Here is a 19,163-nt window from a genome sequence, read left to right on the forward strand (position 1 = left end):
CACTGCCCTTTCTCCTCTGGAACCAACCTTCTCTTGCCTGTGTCGCATTGTCCCAGCTCCTCTGACTTTTGCCCATGTGTGGATAAAATTGGGGGTTGTAGGAGAAACTTTGGGGTAGAAAAGCCACAAGATAGTTGTGAGGGAGGAAGAGGATGAGCGGTCCATACATAAGAGATCCTGGTTGGGTGTGGTGACTCACGCCTGTCATCCCAACATTTTGGAAGGACAAAGCAGGAGGATCACTTGAGCCCAGGAGTTCAAGACCAGCCTATGCAAAATATCGAAACCCTGTCTGTATAAAAAATACAAAAATTAACCCAGCATGGCAGTGTGGCGCCTGTGGTCCCTGCTACTTGGGAGGCTGAGAGAGATCACTTGGAGGTCAAGGCTACAGTGAGCTGTGATAATGCCACTGCATTCCAGCCAGCCTGGGTGACACACTGAGACCCTGTCTCAAAAAAAAAAAAAAAAAGAGAGAGAGAGATCCTGTTGATTTTGGTGATGGGTTAGCCCCATTGGTCCTCAGAGATTCACTTCTCACCCAGCCTATTCTCCTTCCCACCTATAAAATGAAAGGGAAAACAAATGAAAGTTGATTTAGACTGTGGTTTCCCAAAGTGTGGCTTTTATAGAATGTTAGTCCCTTTAAATGTTTCTTGAATGAAGTAGTCTATGATCAAATAAGAACAGGAAACTGCCTGTAAATCTCCCTCCTGGAGTTGGCAAGACCCTGAGAAGGGGTGTAATGAGAATCTGTGGGCCTTGTTTAATCGAGCACTTCCCAGGCTCGTTTGCCCAGGAGCCCCTTAACATCCCATGAATGAGCATTCTAGAGAGTGAACCCTGGGAAATGCTGACCCAGCCTTTCTAACGCTGACATTTTCAGTTCTGTGCCTTTCTAAATGTGGAGGCTCTCACCACTGTGTGATGACGGGTGCCTCCTGGGAGTTCCGTGAACCCAGAACAGATGATCTGGGCAAGTGAGAACCAAGCGAGAGCCTACTCCTGATGCCCCCCAGAGAGGGGAGCAGAGGGCAGCAAAATCTCCCCATGTTGAAAGTCACAACATGAACCACTTAATGGGAGTGTACCTTGGGCCAGGCACTGTGCTGCGCCTTTTACATGTTTTCTCACTTAACCCTTCCAATCATCCTTTAACATAGGTATTTCTTATTTTCATATCTTCCTCTATTTACTTTTAATTTATATTTCTAGCAGATGCATTTTTTAAATTCATATCAATGTGGCTGGGCGCAGTGGCTCACGCCTGTACTCCCAACACTTTGGGAGCCAAGATGGGTGGATCGCTTGAGCTCAGGAGTTAGAGACCAACCTGGGCAATATGGTGAAACGTCATCTCTCAAAAAATACAAAACTTAGGCCTGGTGCGGTGGCTCACACCTGTAATCCCAGCACTTTGAGAAGCTAAGGTGGGTTGATCACAAGGTCAGGAGTTCGAGACCAGCCTCACCAACTTGGTGAAACCCTATCTCTACAAAAAAAAAAAAAAAAAAAAATTAGCCAGGCGTGGTGTCACATGCCTGTAATCCCAGCTACTCAGGAGGCTGAGGCAGGAGAATCACTTGAACCCAGGAGGCAGAAGTCGCAATGACCCAAGATAGCACCACTTCACTCCATCCTGGGTGACAGAGCGAGACTCTGTCTAAAAAAAAGAAAACAAAACAAAACATAGGCCTGGTGCAGTGGCTCACGCCTGTAATCCCAGAACTTTGGGAGGCTGAGGCAGGTGGATCATCTGAGGTCAGGAGTTCAAGACCAGCCTGGTCAACATGGTGAAACCCTATCTCTACTAAAATTACCAAAATTAGCTGGGCATGGTGGCCAGCACCTATAAACCCAGCTACTCAGGAGGCTGAGGCAGGAGAATTGCTTAAACCCAGGTGGTAGAGGTTGCAGTGAGCCAAGATGGCGCCATTGCACTCCAGCCTGGGTGACGGAGGAAGACTCCATCTCAAAATAATAATAATAATAATTAATTATATTGTACATACTAAGTTTTTTTTTTTTTTTTTTTTTTGTTTTGTTTTGTTTTGTTTTGAGACGGAGTCTCGCTTTGTCGCCCAGGCTGGAGTGCAGTGGCCGGATCTCAGCTCACTGCAAGCTCCGCCTCCCGGGTTTACGCCATTCTCCTGCCTCAGCCTCCCGAGTAGCTGGGACTACAGGCGCCAGCCACTTCGCCCGGCTAGTTTTTTGTATTTTTAGTAGAGACGGGGTTTCACCGTGTTAGCCAGGATGGTCTCGATCTCCTGACCTCGTGATCCGCCCGTCTCGGCCTCCCAAAGTGCTGGGATTACAGGCTTGAGCCACCGCGCCCGGCACATACTAAGTTTTTTGTTGAATCATCTTTTCTTTTCAAAAACAAAAATGGGATTATATTGCAACTTTAATTTTTTTTTTCTCTTACCACTTGATGAACATTCAGGTCTCTACATATGAATATGGTAGGTATTTTTATCTGGAATTTTTTTTTTTTTTTTTTTTTTTTTTGAGACGGAGTCTCGCTCTGTCGCCCAGGCTGGAGTGCAGTGGCACAATCTCGGCTCACTGCAAGCTCCGCCTCCCGGGTTCACGCCATTCTCCTGCCTCAGCCTCCGGAGTAGCTGGGACTACAGGCGCCCGCCACCTCGCCCGGCTAGTTTTTTTGTATTTTTTAGTAGAGACGGGGTTTCACCATGTTAGCCAGGATGGTCTCGATCTCCTGACCTTGTGATCCACCCGTCTCGGCCTCCCAAAGTGCTGGGATTACAGGCTTGAGCCACCGCGCCCGGCCTATCTGGATTGTTAAATGAGGGATTGGAGGATCAGAGACAGAAATAACTTGCCCCAGGTCACACAGCTTAGTACTCAAGAGTGTCAGACTCCAGCACCCTGTGTGGAGGATACACAGGCTTCTGGTAGGTGTCATTTGGTAGTTGGGTGCAGAACCAGAGAGGTCTGAAGGAGTTTGTATCACATTACGACTATAATTTTTTAAAAAATTAAAGGTGGGTTTAGAAATCTGTAGTCCAACTGTGGCTGGGAGCAGATAAGTTACTTCCCCAAAGCTTCTCAGCAAACCAGTGGGTTTCAGACCTCCCCACCATCCCCAACGTCTAGCTCAGGCGTCATCCCCTGAAGCCACAAACCTAGCCCAGGAGGCCAGAGCTGCCAGTTTCTGGACTCTGGGAGTGTTTGCCCCCAAGTCCTCTGAAAAGTGATCCTCATCTATAAATAAGCTGGGCTCGCATGTCCCGGCACATTGTGTAGGGGGAATAAAGAAATGTCTAAAACAGCAACTTGATTATGCCCAAGGTATGTATTTTTACACATGCCCAGATATAGTGCATGCACAAATATGCTATTCATAAACTCAGCCCAGTGGTTTGAAGGAGACCATATGCCTTGGTGTAGTGTGTGCACGTGTGCAGTTAATAAACACACTGCATCAGGGTGTATGTGCTTCGTTTGGAACTGATGGTAAAGACTAGAGCCCAAGGCAAATCCCTGGTACTTATACTATTTTCTAATAATAGGGGATAATCTAGGGGATAATTTTTCTTCCATGGGAACCAGTAATCAATGAGAGCAATGTTTCCCAAATCCCAGGCATTCACAAACCACCTTCATAACTGTGACCATCCTTATACCATTTACACAATCACTTAATAATTTTCTTTACATCAACTCGCTCTTTTGTAACTTGAACACATTTTAAAAAGGAACATTATCTCACTGCAATAAAATGGAAAACCAGCAACACTTGCCATAAATAGAAGACAGCCATAAAAATAAATAATATAACTTCTAGGATAAAAAGCCATGTATCTGGATCCACTTGAAATAATTTTGTTATCGCCATTCACTCATAAGAAACACGTAACTAAGGGACTTAAATAACATGGGCTCCTGCCCTACCCTCTCCCAGTGGTTGCCATTTCTGTCAATCTCATGTGACTCCCAGCCAGTATCCCCTTGCCCTGGGTGGATCTCAAGGGCTTAGGGTGGGGGCTCCTTGGCCCTTGGGAAATTCAGAGCAGCTGCGTCATTTCTTCCATGTTCTTTAATCCTTGGGACCCAAGTGGCCTTTTGTGGGTAGGGGCAGCAGACTCAGGTTTGAGGTTGGAAAAAGAATAATCCCTTCCTTTTGATTTGAGATTGTTTTTCATTCTATAAGTAGCTTTTATTTTATATGAAATTTGAATTTCTTTTAAAATGGTAAAGTATACCAACTTTACAGAAAGGAGAAAAAAGTCACCTCCTGACTGAACACAGCTTTCACCAATTTGAGAGTTTCCTTGCAGTCTTTTGAAATATGTATATGGGTTACACCATTGTAAACATGTGTTTAGAGCTTGCAATTCATAAATATATTTATGTCCATTATCTAATGTGAGCTCAAGACACATTAAGAGGGTCAGAGTTGTGAAGTAGGCAGGACAGGAATTATTTAACCCGTTTTTCAAATGAGAAAACTGTGGCCCAGATATGGAATGTCACTTGCTAAAATCACATACATTGAAACTAGTTCTCTCCACCATGTCACAGTGCTTCTGTGTTAGAGCCCAAGTTATAAAGCAAAGTGTACAAGGGCACAGACTATTAGCAATTTACATTTTAAAAATTTATATTTCCTAATGGATACATATTAATTGCAAAAAAAAAAAAACCCTCTTAACAGCCACAATAAATAAGAATCCCCCAATCCCACTCCTGCAGAAAACCCCCATAAACCACACAAGCTTTGCCACCTTTGACTTTTTCTATGTATATCCTAACATAACTTTTCTCTCTTTTCTAAAAGTAGAATTTCTTCATAAACACTGTTTTTTTACTTTTTCCCCCTACTAACTAATATATCTTGAACATCTTTCCAAGGACAGAGCTTCTAAAAACACATTTTAGCAAAGCAAAAGATTTTTTTGAGTCAGAGACTCACTCTGCCACCCAGGTTGGAGTGCGGTGGTTCACTGCAGCCTCTACCGCCCCGGCTCAAGCGATCTTCCCACTTCAGCCTCCTGAATAGCTGGAACTACAGGTGTGCTCCACCATGCCTTGGCTAATTTTTATATTTTTTCATAGAGACTGGGTTCACCATGTTGTTCAGGTTGGTCTCCAACTCCTGGCCTCAAGTAATCCTCCTGCCTCTGCCTCCCAAAAAGCCTGGCCAGAAAAGATTTTAGATGAACACTAAAAGTGGTTCCCCCTTGCTTCTATCGCCTGCAGCAATAGCACCATATCTGGGGAAAGGAATTCATTCATTCATTCATTTGTTCATTCATTCATTCACTCAACACACATAATTAAGGGAATGTTATTTTTTCAAAGGAGAGACTAGCTCTTGAGTACTTGAAGCACACTTTTCCCTGGAAAGACCTAGAAACATTGGGGTTAGGAAATGTAGGCAGTTCCCAGCAGCATAGTCAGCTCGCTAGACCGAGGGGAAAAGAGGAGAAAGAAAGATCTTGGAGGAAGAGCACATTAGATGGATGGGGGTGGGGCCTGTTTGCTAGGTGGGTCCTTCTTGTCCTTCCCCAATTCGTCCTTTCCTGTCCGTTCTTCTCTGGCAACAGACTGGGTGCTGGCCCAGGATTTCCCTCTAGCCACATTTGCCTCGCTGTCCCTTTCTCTCGCTCTGCCCCAGCACTTATGTAGACAGCTGTTGGAACTGAGGGTAAGAGGCTGGGGGCAGAGGTGGGTTTGCCTGTGCCATGCAGGAAAGAGCAGGGCACATTTATGGGTCTTTTTCTTTTTTTTTTTTTTTTGAGATGGAGTCTTGCTCTGTCGCCCAGGCTGGAGTGCAGTGGCCGGATCTCAGCTCACTGCAAGCTCCGCCTCCCGGGTTTATGCCATTCTCCTGCCTCAGCCTCCCGAGTAGCTGGGACTACAGGCACCTGCCACCTCGCCCGGCTAGTTTTTTTTTTTTTTTTTTAGTAGAGACGGGGTTTCACCGTGTTAGCCAGGATGGTCTCGATCTCCTGACCTCGTGATCTGCCCGTCTCGGCCTCCCAAAGTGCTGGGATTACAGGCGTGAGCCACCGCGCCCGGCTGTATTTTTTTCTAAGTCCTCTAAGTCTTTGGACCACAGCATGTTTGTAGGGCCCCTATTTAGAACATTCTTCCTCCCCAGCCTTTGAGCTACTTCTCCTGTCCCATGCTTAGATTTTTTTAGACCCCACTTCCCCAGGAGCTAAGGGATCTCCACCAAGCGCACAACTGCCCTCTTCCCTCTCTGACCTTGGCCCAGCCTACATCCCAGAGGCCAGTACCGTTTGCTCTGTTGATAAACTAGGACTCTCAACCTGGAGCTGACCCTGTAGGGATCCCAGTTGGAGGATTCTGAGGGACCCATTCACCCCCTCCTTAGTTCAGAGCCCACTCTGGTCCCCAATATCCCAACCCCCATGGAGACCTCCCTATCCCAGATTACATCGTTTCTCAAGCAAGGTCTCTGGACCTTTCTATTTCTCTAGCCCAGAGGGCAGGGAACACCCTCATCCATCATGCCCCGTCTAAGTAACATACATGTTGGCTGGGTCTGCTTGGAGACCACGTCCTCTCCAAGGGCATTCTCAGCCATCCAATGACTGCCGAGACAGGCAGGTAGGATGAATATGACATTTGGCACCAGAAGACTTGGGTTTGAGCTTTCACTCTGCTCCACCTATGAGACCTCAGGAAAATACCCTCCTCCCTCCAACCCTATTTTTCACTGGTAAAATGGAGGTCGTGACCCCCTCCACGTCTTGGGCTTGTTTTGAGGGTCACATGAGATAGTGTGAATAAAGAATATTTTATCAAGGGAGGGAGAAGGTAATACGGGCAAGGGGTAAAAAAATTCAAACTGTATAGAAGGATATATAATAAAAAGTCAATCCCTCCCACCCTCAGTCCCCTGGATCCCAGGTCCCCTCTCCAGAGACAACCACCAACACCAGGAACATTCAGTGTATACGCAAGCATAGAAGCCTACATGTCCCCACACACACTGTTTTGTACCAGAACACATTTAGAGATGGCCCTCTATCAGCACACACAGAGCTGCCTCCTTTTTAGCAGCTGCCTAGCATTCCATTGTGCGAATGTACCCAAACCAATTTAGCCAGTTCCCACCCTGCAGATGGACACTTGGGTTGTTTCCAGTCTTTTGCTATCACAGACAATGCTGGAGTGAATATCGTTTAACATGTGCTGTTGTGCACACATCTGAGAGTATCTGTGGGATAGAGCCCTAGAAGTTTTGATGTTGAGATATCACCAACTTGCCCTGGACAGATGGTGTATGGGCAGGGCCACCGTCAAGGCAAGAGTGCCGGCCCCCATTCCCTCATCCACCGTTGAGGCAGGAGTGCCGTCCCCCATTCCCTCATCCACATGGAGTGTTATTAAGCCTTCTGATTTTCACCAATCTAATAGGTGAAAATGGTGTCTTAGAGATTTTTTTGAGACAGAGTTTCACTCTTGTTGCCCAGACTGGAGCGCGATGGCGCAATCTCAGCTCACCGCAACCCCCACCTCCCAGGTTCAAGCGATTCTCCTGCCTCAGCCTCCAGAGTAGCTGGGATTACAGGCATGAGCCACCACACCTGGCTAATTTTGTATTTTTAGTAGAGACGGGGTTTCTCCATGTTGGTCAGGCTGGTCTTGAACTCTAAACCTCAGGTAATCCACCTGCCTCGGCCTCCCAAAGTGCTGGGATTACAGGCGTGAGCCACCGCGCCCGGCCTGGTATCTTAGAGTTTTAATTTGCATTTATCTTACCATGAGCCACCCTCCCTGTGGCCCCCTGCCCACCTCACAGTTGCCCGCTCCCCTCTTCCCAAGGCTCATCACACTTCCCAACGGCGTCCTTCAGATCCTGGATGTTCAGGAGAGTGATGCAGGCCCCTACCGATGTGTGGCCACCAACTCGGCTAGCCAGCGCTTCAGCCAGGAGGCCCTACTCAGTGTGGCCCACAGAGGTAAGGGGGCTGGCTGGGTGGGGAAACCTGGGGGTTTCTGGAGCCAGCCATCTCAGAGCTGGGAGAGACCTCAAGAGGTCCAGGCGTTGCCTTCAAGTGGGTGATAAATGTTAGTCCCATTGACAGGTGAAGCGATGAAGCCCAGAGGGGGTACTGCCACCCAGCAAACCAGGGAAGAAAGAACTGGAATGGAACACAAGACCCCAGACTCCCAGGGCGGGGCTCCTCTCTTCAAGCAGAGCCTCTGTGCCCTCGGGTTGGATGGAGTGTCGAAGGCTGGGGACAGCGGTGGGGAGGCAAGGCATCTGAGGCCGTGTCAGCGCCCGGAAGCCCTGGTCCCTGCTCCTTTCTCTCCTCCCCTTCTATAGTCACTGAGGAGTTCAGGCACTGGGGGATTCATCCCTCTCTGCTTTCTGTGCCTTAAGAATCTGGCTCCCTGTGGCCTAGTGCTCTTGTCCTTTACTCGTTTCTTTGAAAAGCTCTTGCCCCAGTGTGATGGAGTAGGAAGGGCACAGGCTTTGGGGTTGGAAAGACCTGGTTTGAATCCTGGCTTCTCTGCTCACCATCTGTGTGACCCTGGGCTCCTTATCAAATGTCCAGCTCAGAGAGGCTGGAAGAGTCCTTGAAATAAGAATGGAAAGTGCAGGCCAGGCATGGTGGCTCACGCCTGTAATCCCAGCACTTTGGGAGGCTGAGACGGGCGGATCATGAGGTCAGGAAATCGAGACCATCCTGGCTAACACGGTGGCACCTGGGAGATGCTCAACAGATCTCACTTCAAGCCTCCCTCAGGGGCCCCTCCCCTGCTGCCCTTTGCCATGCATCCCTCCCAGCTCCCACCTCCCACCCACTCTCCACACCCCCACCCTGTCCCCATCCTATTCCTTCTGGGCTTAGCTGGTGCTGGTGGGCTGTTCCCAGTCTGGTGTCTTCTCGGTTCTGTTCTGAGGGTCTCTGCCTCCACCTGCTGGACAATCCAGATATTCACCACTCCACCCAGGGGGCCAGGGTCACAGAGAACTCAGCAGGAAATCAGTGTTTAGGGAGCTGCAGCCCAGGCAGAAACTCAAGTCCACTGTCTGCCTTTTCCACTGGGGAATCCAAGAGCCTTTGGAGAAGGGATTTGCCTAAGGTCACCCAGTGCGTTAATGGCAGTGCTGGAACTAGAAACTATAACTGTTGACTCCAAGTCTGGTGCTTTGCCCATGACCCTGACAGTTCTCTGCCTAGATGGTGGGTTGCATTTGGGAGGGAAGAATGGAGGTAGATGTGGGTCTGTCTAATCATTTCTCTGGTGCTGAGTTGAAGCCCAGGCAATTCTTCTGACTCTAAAAGAAACAGCTCAGGCCGGGTGCAGTGGCTCAAGCCTGTAATCCCAGCACTTTGGGAGGCCGAGACGGGCAGATCACGAGGTCAGGAGATCGAGACCATCCTGGCTAACACGGTGAAACCCTGTCTCTACTAAAAAATACAAAAAACTAGCCGGGCGAGGTGGCGGGCGCCTGTAGTCCCAGCTACTCGGGAGGCTGAGGCAGGAGAATGGCGTGAACCCGGGAGGCGGAGCTTGCAGTGAGCCGAGATCCAGCCACTGCACTACAGCCTGGACGACAGAGCGAGACTCCGTCTCAAAAAAAAAAAAAAGAAAGAAAAAAAGGAAACAGCTCAGAGGTCCCGTCCTAGCCCTGCTGACTTTTATTGCTACATCTCCCATCTGACAGATGGAATCATTGCTGCTGCCCCCAGTACCACCTCACCAGGTTACTGTGCGACTCAGGTGAGGTATTGAATGGCAAATGCCTAATGGTAAGGCTGCCTTCTGTCTGTCTTCTTGCCAGGGTCCCTGGCGTCCACTAGGGGACAGGACGTGGTCATTGTGGCAGCCCCAGAGAACACCACGGTGGTGTCTGGCCAGAGTGTGGTGATGGAATGTGTGGCCTCAGCTGACCCCACCCCTTTTGTGTCCTGGGTCCGACAAGGTGAGTGGAGGGGGTGGGAGAAGGAGGGCATGGGAAGGGAGGGATGTGGCATCTCACATGCCCCTAAGTCAGGGGGATATATGGGTGACGACCCAGGGGTCACCAACCTTCTGGTGTGGCAGGAACTCCCCTCCCAGGGCTGGGTGTGGTGGACAAGGTCGGAGCTTCGAGGGGAGCTGGACAGACTTCTTCGTCACTCTGTGTAGCATGTGCTTTACAAAAGCACTTCCAGGCTGCCACTTACAGAACAGTTATTGCAGCCCTCCTGAGGCCAGGTGCTGAGCTACGTTCTCCACCGTAATTACATATTTCTGTTCCTCACAACAGTGTTACAAGTGAGTACTTGAGAGCTGGGAAGGTGCCACACAGCCAGTGAGTCAGGTGGAACCAGATCCCTCTGCTGGTCTGTGTAACTATAAGGCCAGCTCTGGGACCACCCCAGCATACTGCTGCCTTTGTGTGACTGGCATCATGCTGGGCACAGTGAACAAAATCCAGAGAGGCAGGGACCCTGCCCTCTGAACTCATCGTCTAGTGAGGAAGAGGAAACACATATCTATGAAAAGAGGTCTGACAGTATCAGGCTACAACTGAGAAGTGCCACTGAGTGACTGGAGATGCCATCAGGGTAACGCCAGTGCTGGGCCAAATGTCACTGTGCAGTCTCCTGAGCACTTTCACACCTGTTCTCCTGTCAGCCTCCAAGAGCCCTTTGGGGAGAGTAGGGGCCAGAACTATTATTCCCAGTGGGCAGATGAGGAAACTGAGGCTCAGAGAGGCAGGTGGAAGAGCCGGGACCCAAGCTTTTGAGTCTGTTCTCTTTCTGGTACTTTACTTCCTACAGTCCTATAGAAAGAAAGCAAGGGTTATTTTTGTTTCCATTTGCTGTTAAAAAGTGACTTGTCCCAAATTGATGGCAGAAGTAAGTTTTAAATTCAGTCCTCTTTACCCCGTTCCCCAACTCATTCTATTACTCTATACACTTTAAAAAAAAAAAAAAAGTTTATATCTCATACTCAAAAGTGTATATCATGAATATATATAGTTTAAAGAAAATAAATTGAACAATTATTAATATGTACCCACCACTGAGCTGATAAAATAGAACAGTGCTGGGATTTTCACACCTGTCTGACCTGAACTGCCTTGTTGGACCTGTGACACTTGTCTACTTAGGGGGCCAGCAGGACCCTCGTACTACTGGGATAAACTTGTGGTATCACCTAGAAGTTCTAATGTCAATATTTCTTAATTCCTGATTATGCATCAGGGTCACCCAGGGGACTTGTTAAAACTGCAGACTCCTTTCTTCACCCCGGAGAGTCGTGATCCAGGAATCTTTTTTTTTTTTTTTTTTTTTTTGCCTGTCACCCAGGCTGGAGTGCAGTGGTACAATCATAGTTCACTGCCGCCTCCACCTTTTGCTGGTTCAGGTGATCTACCTCAGCCTCCTGAGTAGCTGGGACTACAGGCATGTGCCACTATGCTCGTTTTTTTTTGTTTGTTTGTTTGTTTGTTTGTTTTTTGAGAGACAGGGTTTCTAGATGTTGCACAGGCTGGTCTCAAACTCCTGGGCTCAAGCGACCCACCCGTTTTGGCCTCCCTAAGTGCTGGGATTACAAGTGTGAGTCACTGCGCCCGGTTCTGCACCTGAAAGTGTGCTCTTCAGCTCTACTACCTAGGACTAGTTAGAAATGCAGAGTCTGGGGCCCTGCCTCAGGCCTCTACATCTTAACAAGGTCCCCTGCTCATCTGTGATTTGTGTGCACTGTACGGATTTGAGAATTGCTGTCCCGGAGGATCCTGACACCTAGGAAGAGAAGGGCTGGAAAGCAGCTTCATTCCTACCCCAAGCACTGCTTTCTTTCCAGGAACTTACTCCACTAAGTCAGGGAAGGAGCATGGGTTTTTTGTTTTTGTTTTTGATTTTGTTTTGTTTTGTTTTGCTTTTTGGGACGGAGTCTCGCTCTGTCGCCCAGGCTGGAGTGCAGTGGCGCGACCTCGGCTCACTGCAAGCTCCGCCTCCCCATTCAAGCGATTCTCCTGCCTCAGCTTCCCAACTAGCTGGGACTACAGGAGCCTGCCACCATGCCTGGTTAATTTTTTGTATTTTTAGCAGAGACTGGGCTTCACCGTGTTAGCCAGGATGGTCTTGATCTCCTGACCTTGCGATCCGACCTCGTGATCCAGGCATGAGCCACCACACCCGGGCTGTTTCCTTTTCTTTCTCTTTTCTTTTCTTTTCTTTCTTTTTTGATGGAGTTTTGCTCTGTTTCCCAGGCTGGAGTGCAGTAGCATGATCTTGGCTTACTGCAACCTCCGCCTCCTGGGTTCAAGTGATTCTCCTGCCTCAGAGTCCCGAGTAGCTGGGATTACAGGCATACACCACCACATTCGGCTAATTTTTGTGTTTTTAGTAAAGATGGGGTTTTGCCATGTTAGCCAGGTTGGTTTCGAACTCCTGATCTCAAGTGATCCACCTGCCTCGGCCTCCCAAAGTGCTGGGATTACAGGTGTGAGCCACCGCGCCCGGCTGTTTTGTTTTCTGACTGCAAATGTTGTAAATGTTCACCATAGAAAACTAGGAAGAAAAATAGATGCAGAAAACACTCCACCACTCAGATATAAAAATTGTTTATGTACCAGTATACCTTCTTTCAGTTTTTTTCTATGCATATGTACAGTTTTCTCCCTGAAATTGAGAACATGTGTTGCATTTACAGTTCCAAGTCCTATTTTCATCCAACAGTATATCATAAGCATTTCTCCATCTTTAAAACATTTTCAAAATAATTGTAATGACTATCTAATATTCCGTACTTTGAATATAGCTATGATATAATTCACCAGTTCCTGCTGTTGGATTTTTAAGTCCTTTCCAGTTGTCCACTGTTACAGTTAACACTGCTGTGATCTGCTCTGTTCACAAATACTTGCCTGTAATTCTGATCATCTTCCTAGGACAGGTATGCATAAATGGAATCCTTGGCTTTAAGGCCTAGGTGAAGCTCCTTTATGGCCCTTTCTCCAGCGTTGCAATTTAGTATTTTTAAAAATCTTCTCAAGTTGATGGCTGAAAATTAACATCTATGTTTTAGTATCTTTTTTTTTTTTTTCCATAGAGACGGAGTCTCACTATGTTGCCCAGGGTGGTCTTGAACTCCTGGTCTCAAGTGATCCTCCCACCTCAGCCTCCCAAAGTGCTGAGCGTACAGGCGTGAGCCACCATGCCCAGCCTAACGTCTGTTTTGAAGTGCCTTTCTTTGATGACATGAAATTGAACATGTTTGTGTTTCTTGGCTATTTGCATTGCTTCTCTAGATTTTCTGTTCATGTCTACAAGGCAAGGGCTTTTTAAATGGTTTTCATTTCACATTGAGATAAAAATCTGTGCACATTCAAATCGTTGTCTTGGTATGACCTTACCAGCTCTAGCTTCATCATAGTACTGGGCTGGGACCCCAGGGAAGGCGCATGTCCTTCTTGAGAGAAATGAATTTAGTAATGAAAACTGACGAGTGTATGAGCACCTATTATTAATATATGCCTGCACTGTGCCAGGGGTTCTCACATTCTTTCAACCCTCATGGAAACCCTGCCAGTTAAGGGCTAGTTCCCCCTTACAGATGGAGACAGCAGGGCTCAGAGAGTCCCGGCAAGAGGAGGAAATGAGATTCGGACCAGGGACGGTTGTGTTCACTTTACCCGGGTGCAGAGTGTTCCTGAGGTCCGGAGGGTGAATGGAAGGGCATTCCCTAGCGTCCCCTCCAGCGCGTCTCCCTCTCCTTCCCCAGACGGGAAGCCCATCTCCACAGATGTCATCGTCCTGGGCCGCACCAACCTACTAATTGCCAGCGCGCAGCCCCGGCACTCCGGCGTCTACGTCTGCCGCGCCAACAAGCCCCGCACGCGCGACTTCGCCACTGCCGCCGCAGAGCTCCGCGTGCTGGGTGAGGTGGGCGGAAGGGCGGAGGGAGCGGGTTGTCTGGGGCTGGGGTGAATAGGGCAGGGGGAAGTGGACAGGTGGGTGTGCTGGGGAGACTCAGGCGCGCTCCTGGAGGACGAACTCGGGGGAGGAGTCCCTAGTAAGGCGGAGGTGGGGCGAGGGATGGGGACTAGGTAACCGGAGGACGGAGTGCGGGGCGTTGAATCTGGGATGGAAGGAGAAGGGTGATTAGGGCCTGGCGCGAGTAATTAGCGGGGAGGTAGGACTGGGATTGTTGGGGGGATAGTGGAGTGATCTGGGTGGTACTAAGAAAACTGGGGGGCAGAACAGATCTGATAGGTGCGGGAGACATCCGAGGTCAGGGAGGAAGGAGATAGGTAAATTAGGGGTGGGGTTAGATCCGGGAGGAGCGATATTTAGGGGAGGCTGAGGCGGCCTGGGGACAGTTTTGGAAGACAAAGAGAATGGTCGTTGTGGGGCTGGGGTAAGTGGGGAGAAGAAGGGGTAAGTCTGCGCTGAGCGGAAGTAGTTTGGAAAGGGTGAATCAGGGAGAGGTTAGAGTGATTGGAAGGGGAGCGGGGAAGGGCGGTGGGGGGCAGGGTTGGGGTCCTGGGGGGAGGGGCAGAGACCTTAGTGGCGGGACCCCCGCGCTCAGCGTCGCCCCTCGCGCCCCCAGCGGCTCCCGCCATCACTCAGGCGCCCGAGGCGCTGTCGCGGACGCGGGCGAGCACAGCGCGCTTCGTGTGCCGCGCGTCGGGGGAGCCGCAGCCAGCGCTGCGCTGGCTGCACAACGGGGCGCCGCTGCGGCCAAACGGGCGCGTCAAGGTCCAGGGCGGCGGTGGCAGCCTGGTCATCACACAGATCGGCCTGCAGGACGCGGGCTACTACCAGTGCGTGGCTGAGAACATCGCGGGAATGGCGTGTGCTGCCGCGTCGCTGGCCGTGGTGGTGCGCGAGGGGCTGCCCAGCGCCCCCACAAGGGTCACTGCTACGCCACTGAGCAGCTCCGCTGTGCTGGTGGCCTGGGAGCGGCCCGAGCTGCACAGTGAGCAGATCATCGGCTTCTCTCTCCACTACCAGAAGGCACGGGGTACGTCGGCCTGGGGCGGGATGCACCAGGGGGCAGGAGGCACCAGCGCAGGCCCCGGCGGGGCGCAGCGGGGAGGGTTTCAGGTCGGATGACTGAAGGGTTGCCTGATGGGTACCTCTGCAGCGAGGATGGACTGGGGTAGGAGCCCATATTAGAGACCCGCATAGGTATGGTAGGTATGGATTAGGCAGTTGGCGCTGGAAGGGCCACTGCTTCCCTCAGTCATATTTGTTGAGAGAGGAGGGAGAGGACGTTCCTGGAGCCACCTCCCACCCCAGTTAACTAACTGGAGAGGTAGGTCATTTCCAGAAAGCACTCCCTAACCAGTGGAGGAATTAATAGAGTGAGACAGGAAGCCGAGGGAGTTTATACACTCCTGCTTAGATTATCTGGGATGATTTAGCTATAAATAGACACCAGGACAATATGAAGGTTTCCTAGACAAACTCCAGCTAACCAGCACTGGAGTGGCACTATGACAGTCCCCTTGTCCCCTGTGTCACCAGGCATGGATAATGTGGAATACCAGTTTGCAGTGAACAACGACACCACGGAGCTACAGGTTCGGGACCTGGAACCCAACACAGATTATGAGTTCTACGTGGTGGCCTACTCCCAGCTGGGGGCCAGCCGCACCTCCACCCCAGCACTGGTGCACACACTGGATGACGGTAGGGCCTCTGAACCTGCAATGGGCAGCTTGGGGTAAAGAGAATTCCCTGGGGAGGGGAGCTCGCCCTCTCTTTACTAATGTAAAGGCATTTTTACCTGCTCATATCATCTTTGTACCCTATAAGAGAGTGGACAGGGGTTCTTCTCCTCAGTTTACAGTTGGGGAAACTGAGGCCCAGAAAATGAGAATGATTTGCCCAGGTCAGTAGTTCAGCTGGGACTTGAGCCCAGGTCTTGTGATGATTCCCTGTGTCATGCTCAGTTGGGGAAACTGATGCCCAGAAAATGAGAATGATTTGCCCAGGTCAGTAGTTCAGCTGGGACTTGAGCCCAGGTCTTGTGATGATTCCCTGTGTCATGCAGTTCTCCCTGACACCTGTGTGCCATCCAGCTAGGGTAGGGGTCAGTGACATTAACCCATTAGATGTGGAAGATTGTGCTCCAAGACTTTTTCCAGCTTCGGGGTGGGAAAGATGTCCCCTCATCCTTCAGCTTGGGGCTCCCCTGAGAAGCTCCCTTTCCTCCCTCAGATCCTGGTCCTGGCCTACTTCTGACTTGCTGTGTGACCCAGGCAAGTCTCTGACCGCTCCTGAGCCTCACCTTCCACGTCGGTGGAGCAGAGCTCACGCTGATGTTCTTCTGTCTCAGTCCCCAGTGCAGCACCCCAGCTCTCCCTGTCCAGCCCCAACCCCTCGGACATCAGGGTGGCGTGGCTGCCCCTGCCCCCCAGCCTGAGCAATGGGCAGGTGGTGAAGTACAAGATAGAATACGGTTTGGGAAAGGAAGGTGAGTGGGGCAGGTGGGCTGCAGGCAGGTCTGGGAATGATCAATGTGAAGAGTGGTCAGGGCTGCTGGAGACCTGAGCAGGGTAGCGGAGTCAGAGGAAAGGAAGCAGAGTAGGGAGGGGTTGGGGAAGGGTGAACCTAAAAAACAAGGGTCTGGGCAGGAATGAAAAGGGAAGATAGAGGGGCCTAGCTTAAGGCAGAGGGAGGCCTGGGCTCTCACCCCAACCCCTCTACAGCTGCAGTATGTAATCCTACTGAGTCCCTGCCTCAGTTTCCTTATCTGGGAAATGGGGGGCTGGGGTGGGAGGATCACTTGACCCCAGGATTTCAAGGCTGCAGGGAACTGTGATCATGCCATTGTACTCCCATCTGGGTGACAGAGCAAAGCTCTGTTTCAGAAAAAAATAAAAGGATAAAAGTTAGGAGAAGGAGGGTGGCTGAGGGACCAAGGGAAGGGTGAGGAAGGAGGGAAAGGTGAGGAAGGAGGGAAGGGTGAGGAAGTGGCCATGGTGGCCCTCAGGGCTCTGGAAGCCAGGCAGAGCTTGCTGGCCTTCATGGTCAGCCCCTTGTGTCTGCATCCCGTGTGTGTGTTGGCGGGGGATGGTCATTGACAGCTCCTGGGGAAGTGGGGAAAGCCTGCCATCATTCCCTCTGCAGCTGAGCCCAGGCTGATAGCCTGCATCAGCCAGAGGTGGAGGCTCAAGCGTCCACCCTGGAGCCATAGAGTCTGCCCAGGCACTGAGGGGTCAGTGCTGAGAATGCCTCAGGCTCCCATGGGCACGGAGGAACCAGGATGTGAGGTGGAAGACCCATGTAGGAGAATTTAGGATCCTGGTCCTCGGGTGGCTACCCAACAGCCCACCTTTTCTGTCCCTGCAGATCAGATTTTCTCTACTGAGGTGCGAGGAAATGAGACACAGCTTACGCTGAACTCGCTTCAGCCAAATAAGGTGTATCGAGTACGGATTTCGGCTGGTACAGCAGCCGGCTTCGGGGCCCCTTCCCAGTGGATGCAGCACAGGACGCCCAGTATGCACAACCAGAGCCACGGTACGGGGTTAGAGGAGAGACAGGAGAGTGTGTGTGTGACTGTGTGGGTGTGCGTGTGTCCTTGGGACCCAGTGCCCCACCCCCGCACCCCACCCTCCATCAGAGACCTTCCATGCCTCCCTCTGCTTGATGGGTGAGCGAGGCCCAGGTGCAGAGGTGAAGGGCTGGGATCTGGTGTCCCTTCGATTTGCCGTGTGACCTTGGACAAACCATTCTGAGGCTTCATTTACTGCCCAGGAGTGGCATGAGGTTGAATAATGTCTTGTAACTAAAGTGCTTAGTTAAACTCATTGAACTGTAGCTGCTTCGAGGATGATGATGATGTTTTGTTGAGAGGCCCAATAGAAGAGTGATTAAATGCTGACCAAACCGGCCTACGTGCTCTCTGTACGACACTGGGTAAATTATGTAACTCTCTGAGCTTCAGTTTTCTTATCTGTAAAGTGAAGGTTGTAGTATATTTTCACTATTTTAGAGGGCTGCAAGAATAAAGTTATAATACATATACAAAGTGCATATACACAGTGTGTTTGACACATTGTAAGCGCCTCACTCTCGAGTGGGTGTCCCTACTGTAATGGTGGCATCCCCCCTTCCTGGCCTCAGCAACCACCACCCCTACTGCCCCCGACATTTGACCCTTCAGAAGACTTCACAGAGGCCGATTCTGTGTCAGGTGCTATCAGCCTGCTCCAGAGGTGCTCCTTGCTGACTCCTTTGCAAATGCCCAGCAGACACCCCTGCATTCCCTGCACTCTGTGCTTGCAGAATAGTGAGTTCACCTCTAGACCGAGCCCAGGCCTGGCACTAAGAGTGGTGGCTGAGTGGTGATGTGTTGGGAGAATGCTGGGAAGGCTCTCACTGAATGCCATCTTACTGCCTCTTCCTCATGCCTCTTCCCTGTCTCCTATCCTGGCCTCCTTCTCCTCATTCCCCATTCTGTTCCTTAATTTTCCCATCCTGCTCCGCTGCCCCCAGTCCCTTTTGCCCCTGCAGAGTTGAAGGTGCAGGCAAGGATGGAGTCCCTGGTCGTGTCATGGCAGCCACCCCCTCACCCCACCCAGATCTCTGGCTACAAACTATATTGGCGGGAGGTGGGGGCTGAGGAGGAGGCCAATGGCGATCGCCCGCCAGGGGGCCGTGGAGACCAGGCGTGGGATGTGGGGCCCATCCGGCTCAAGAAGAAAGTGAAGCAGTACGAGTTGACCCAGCTAGGTGAGGAGGGCTGGGGGAGCGGGAGAGAGGGATGTAGCTTCAGGGGGGACCGGGCAAGCTGTGTGAAGGAGTTAGAGATGGCATGCTTTCTGTGGATGGGAGAGTGACCCCAGATGTCCCCCTAGCTATTAAGCCCTGTAACCTTCCCCAGTCCCTGGCCGGCTGTATGAGGTGAAGCTCGTGGCATTCAACAAACATGAGGACGGCTATGCAGCAGTGTGGAAGGGCAAGACGGAGAAGGCGCCCGCACCAGGTGAGGGCCGTGGGGAAGAAGGCGGGGAGGGCTCAGGTGAGGGCTCTGCTAGCCACTTCCTCTTCTTTTCCTTTGGGCCAGCCTGGTGAACAGGCACTTTAGTAGCCTCAGCTCATGCTCAAACCCATTCTTCTAGGATTAGGGGTCCTCTTCTAGCTCCAGAGAGCCTCTGTCATGGAGAGAAGCTCGTCTGTTCACGGTCTTAGGCCTGCCACCTT

The 19,163-nt window shown here is 50.7% G+C and overlaps 1 protein-coding gene across 1 annotated transcript in view; it reads left to right on the top strand.

The window, feature by feature from the left end:
* IGDCC4 (immunoglobulin superfamily DCC subclass member 4) overlaps positions 1-19,163 on the top strand; it is a 43,170-nt gene that overhangs the window by 13,866 nt on the left and 10,141 nt on the right. The window contains exons 5-13 of the mRNA XM_031668984.1: positions 7,822-7,958; positions 9,794-9,934; positions 13,729-13,884; positions 14,557-14,970; positions 15,477-15,641; positions 16,291-16,428; positions 17,307-17,477; positions 18,456-18,692; positions 18,844-18,945. Of these exons, the coding sequence (XP_031524844.1) occupies positions 7,822-7,958; positions 9,794-9,934; positions 13,729-13,884; positions 14,557-14,970; positions 15,477-15,641; positions 16,291-16,428; positions 17,307-17,477; positions 18,456-18,692; positions 18,844-18,945 (1,661 nt within the window). The remainder of the gene's footprint in view (positions 1-7,821; positions 7,959-9,793; positions 9,935-13,728; positions 13,885-14,556; positions 14,971-15,476; positions 15,642-16,290; positions 16,429-17,306; positions 17,478-18,455; positions 18,693-18,843; positions 18,946-19,163) is intronic.

This window comes from Papio anubis, chromosome 7 (assembly GCF_008728515.1).
Source record: "Papio anubis isolate 15944 chromosome 7, Panubis1.0, whole genome shotgun sequence".
In the NCBI taxonomy this organism is placed as follows: domain Eukaryota; kingdom Metazoa; phylum Chordata; class Mammalia; order Primates; family Cercopithecidae; genus Papio; species Papio anubis.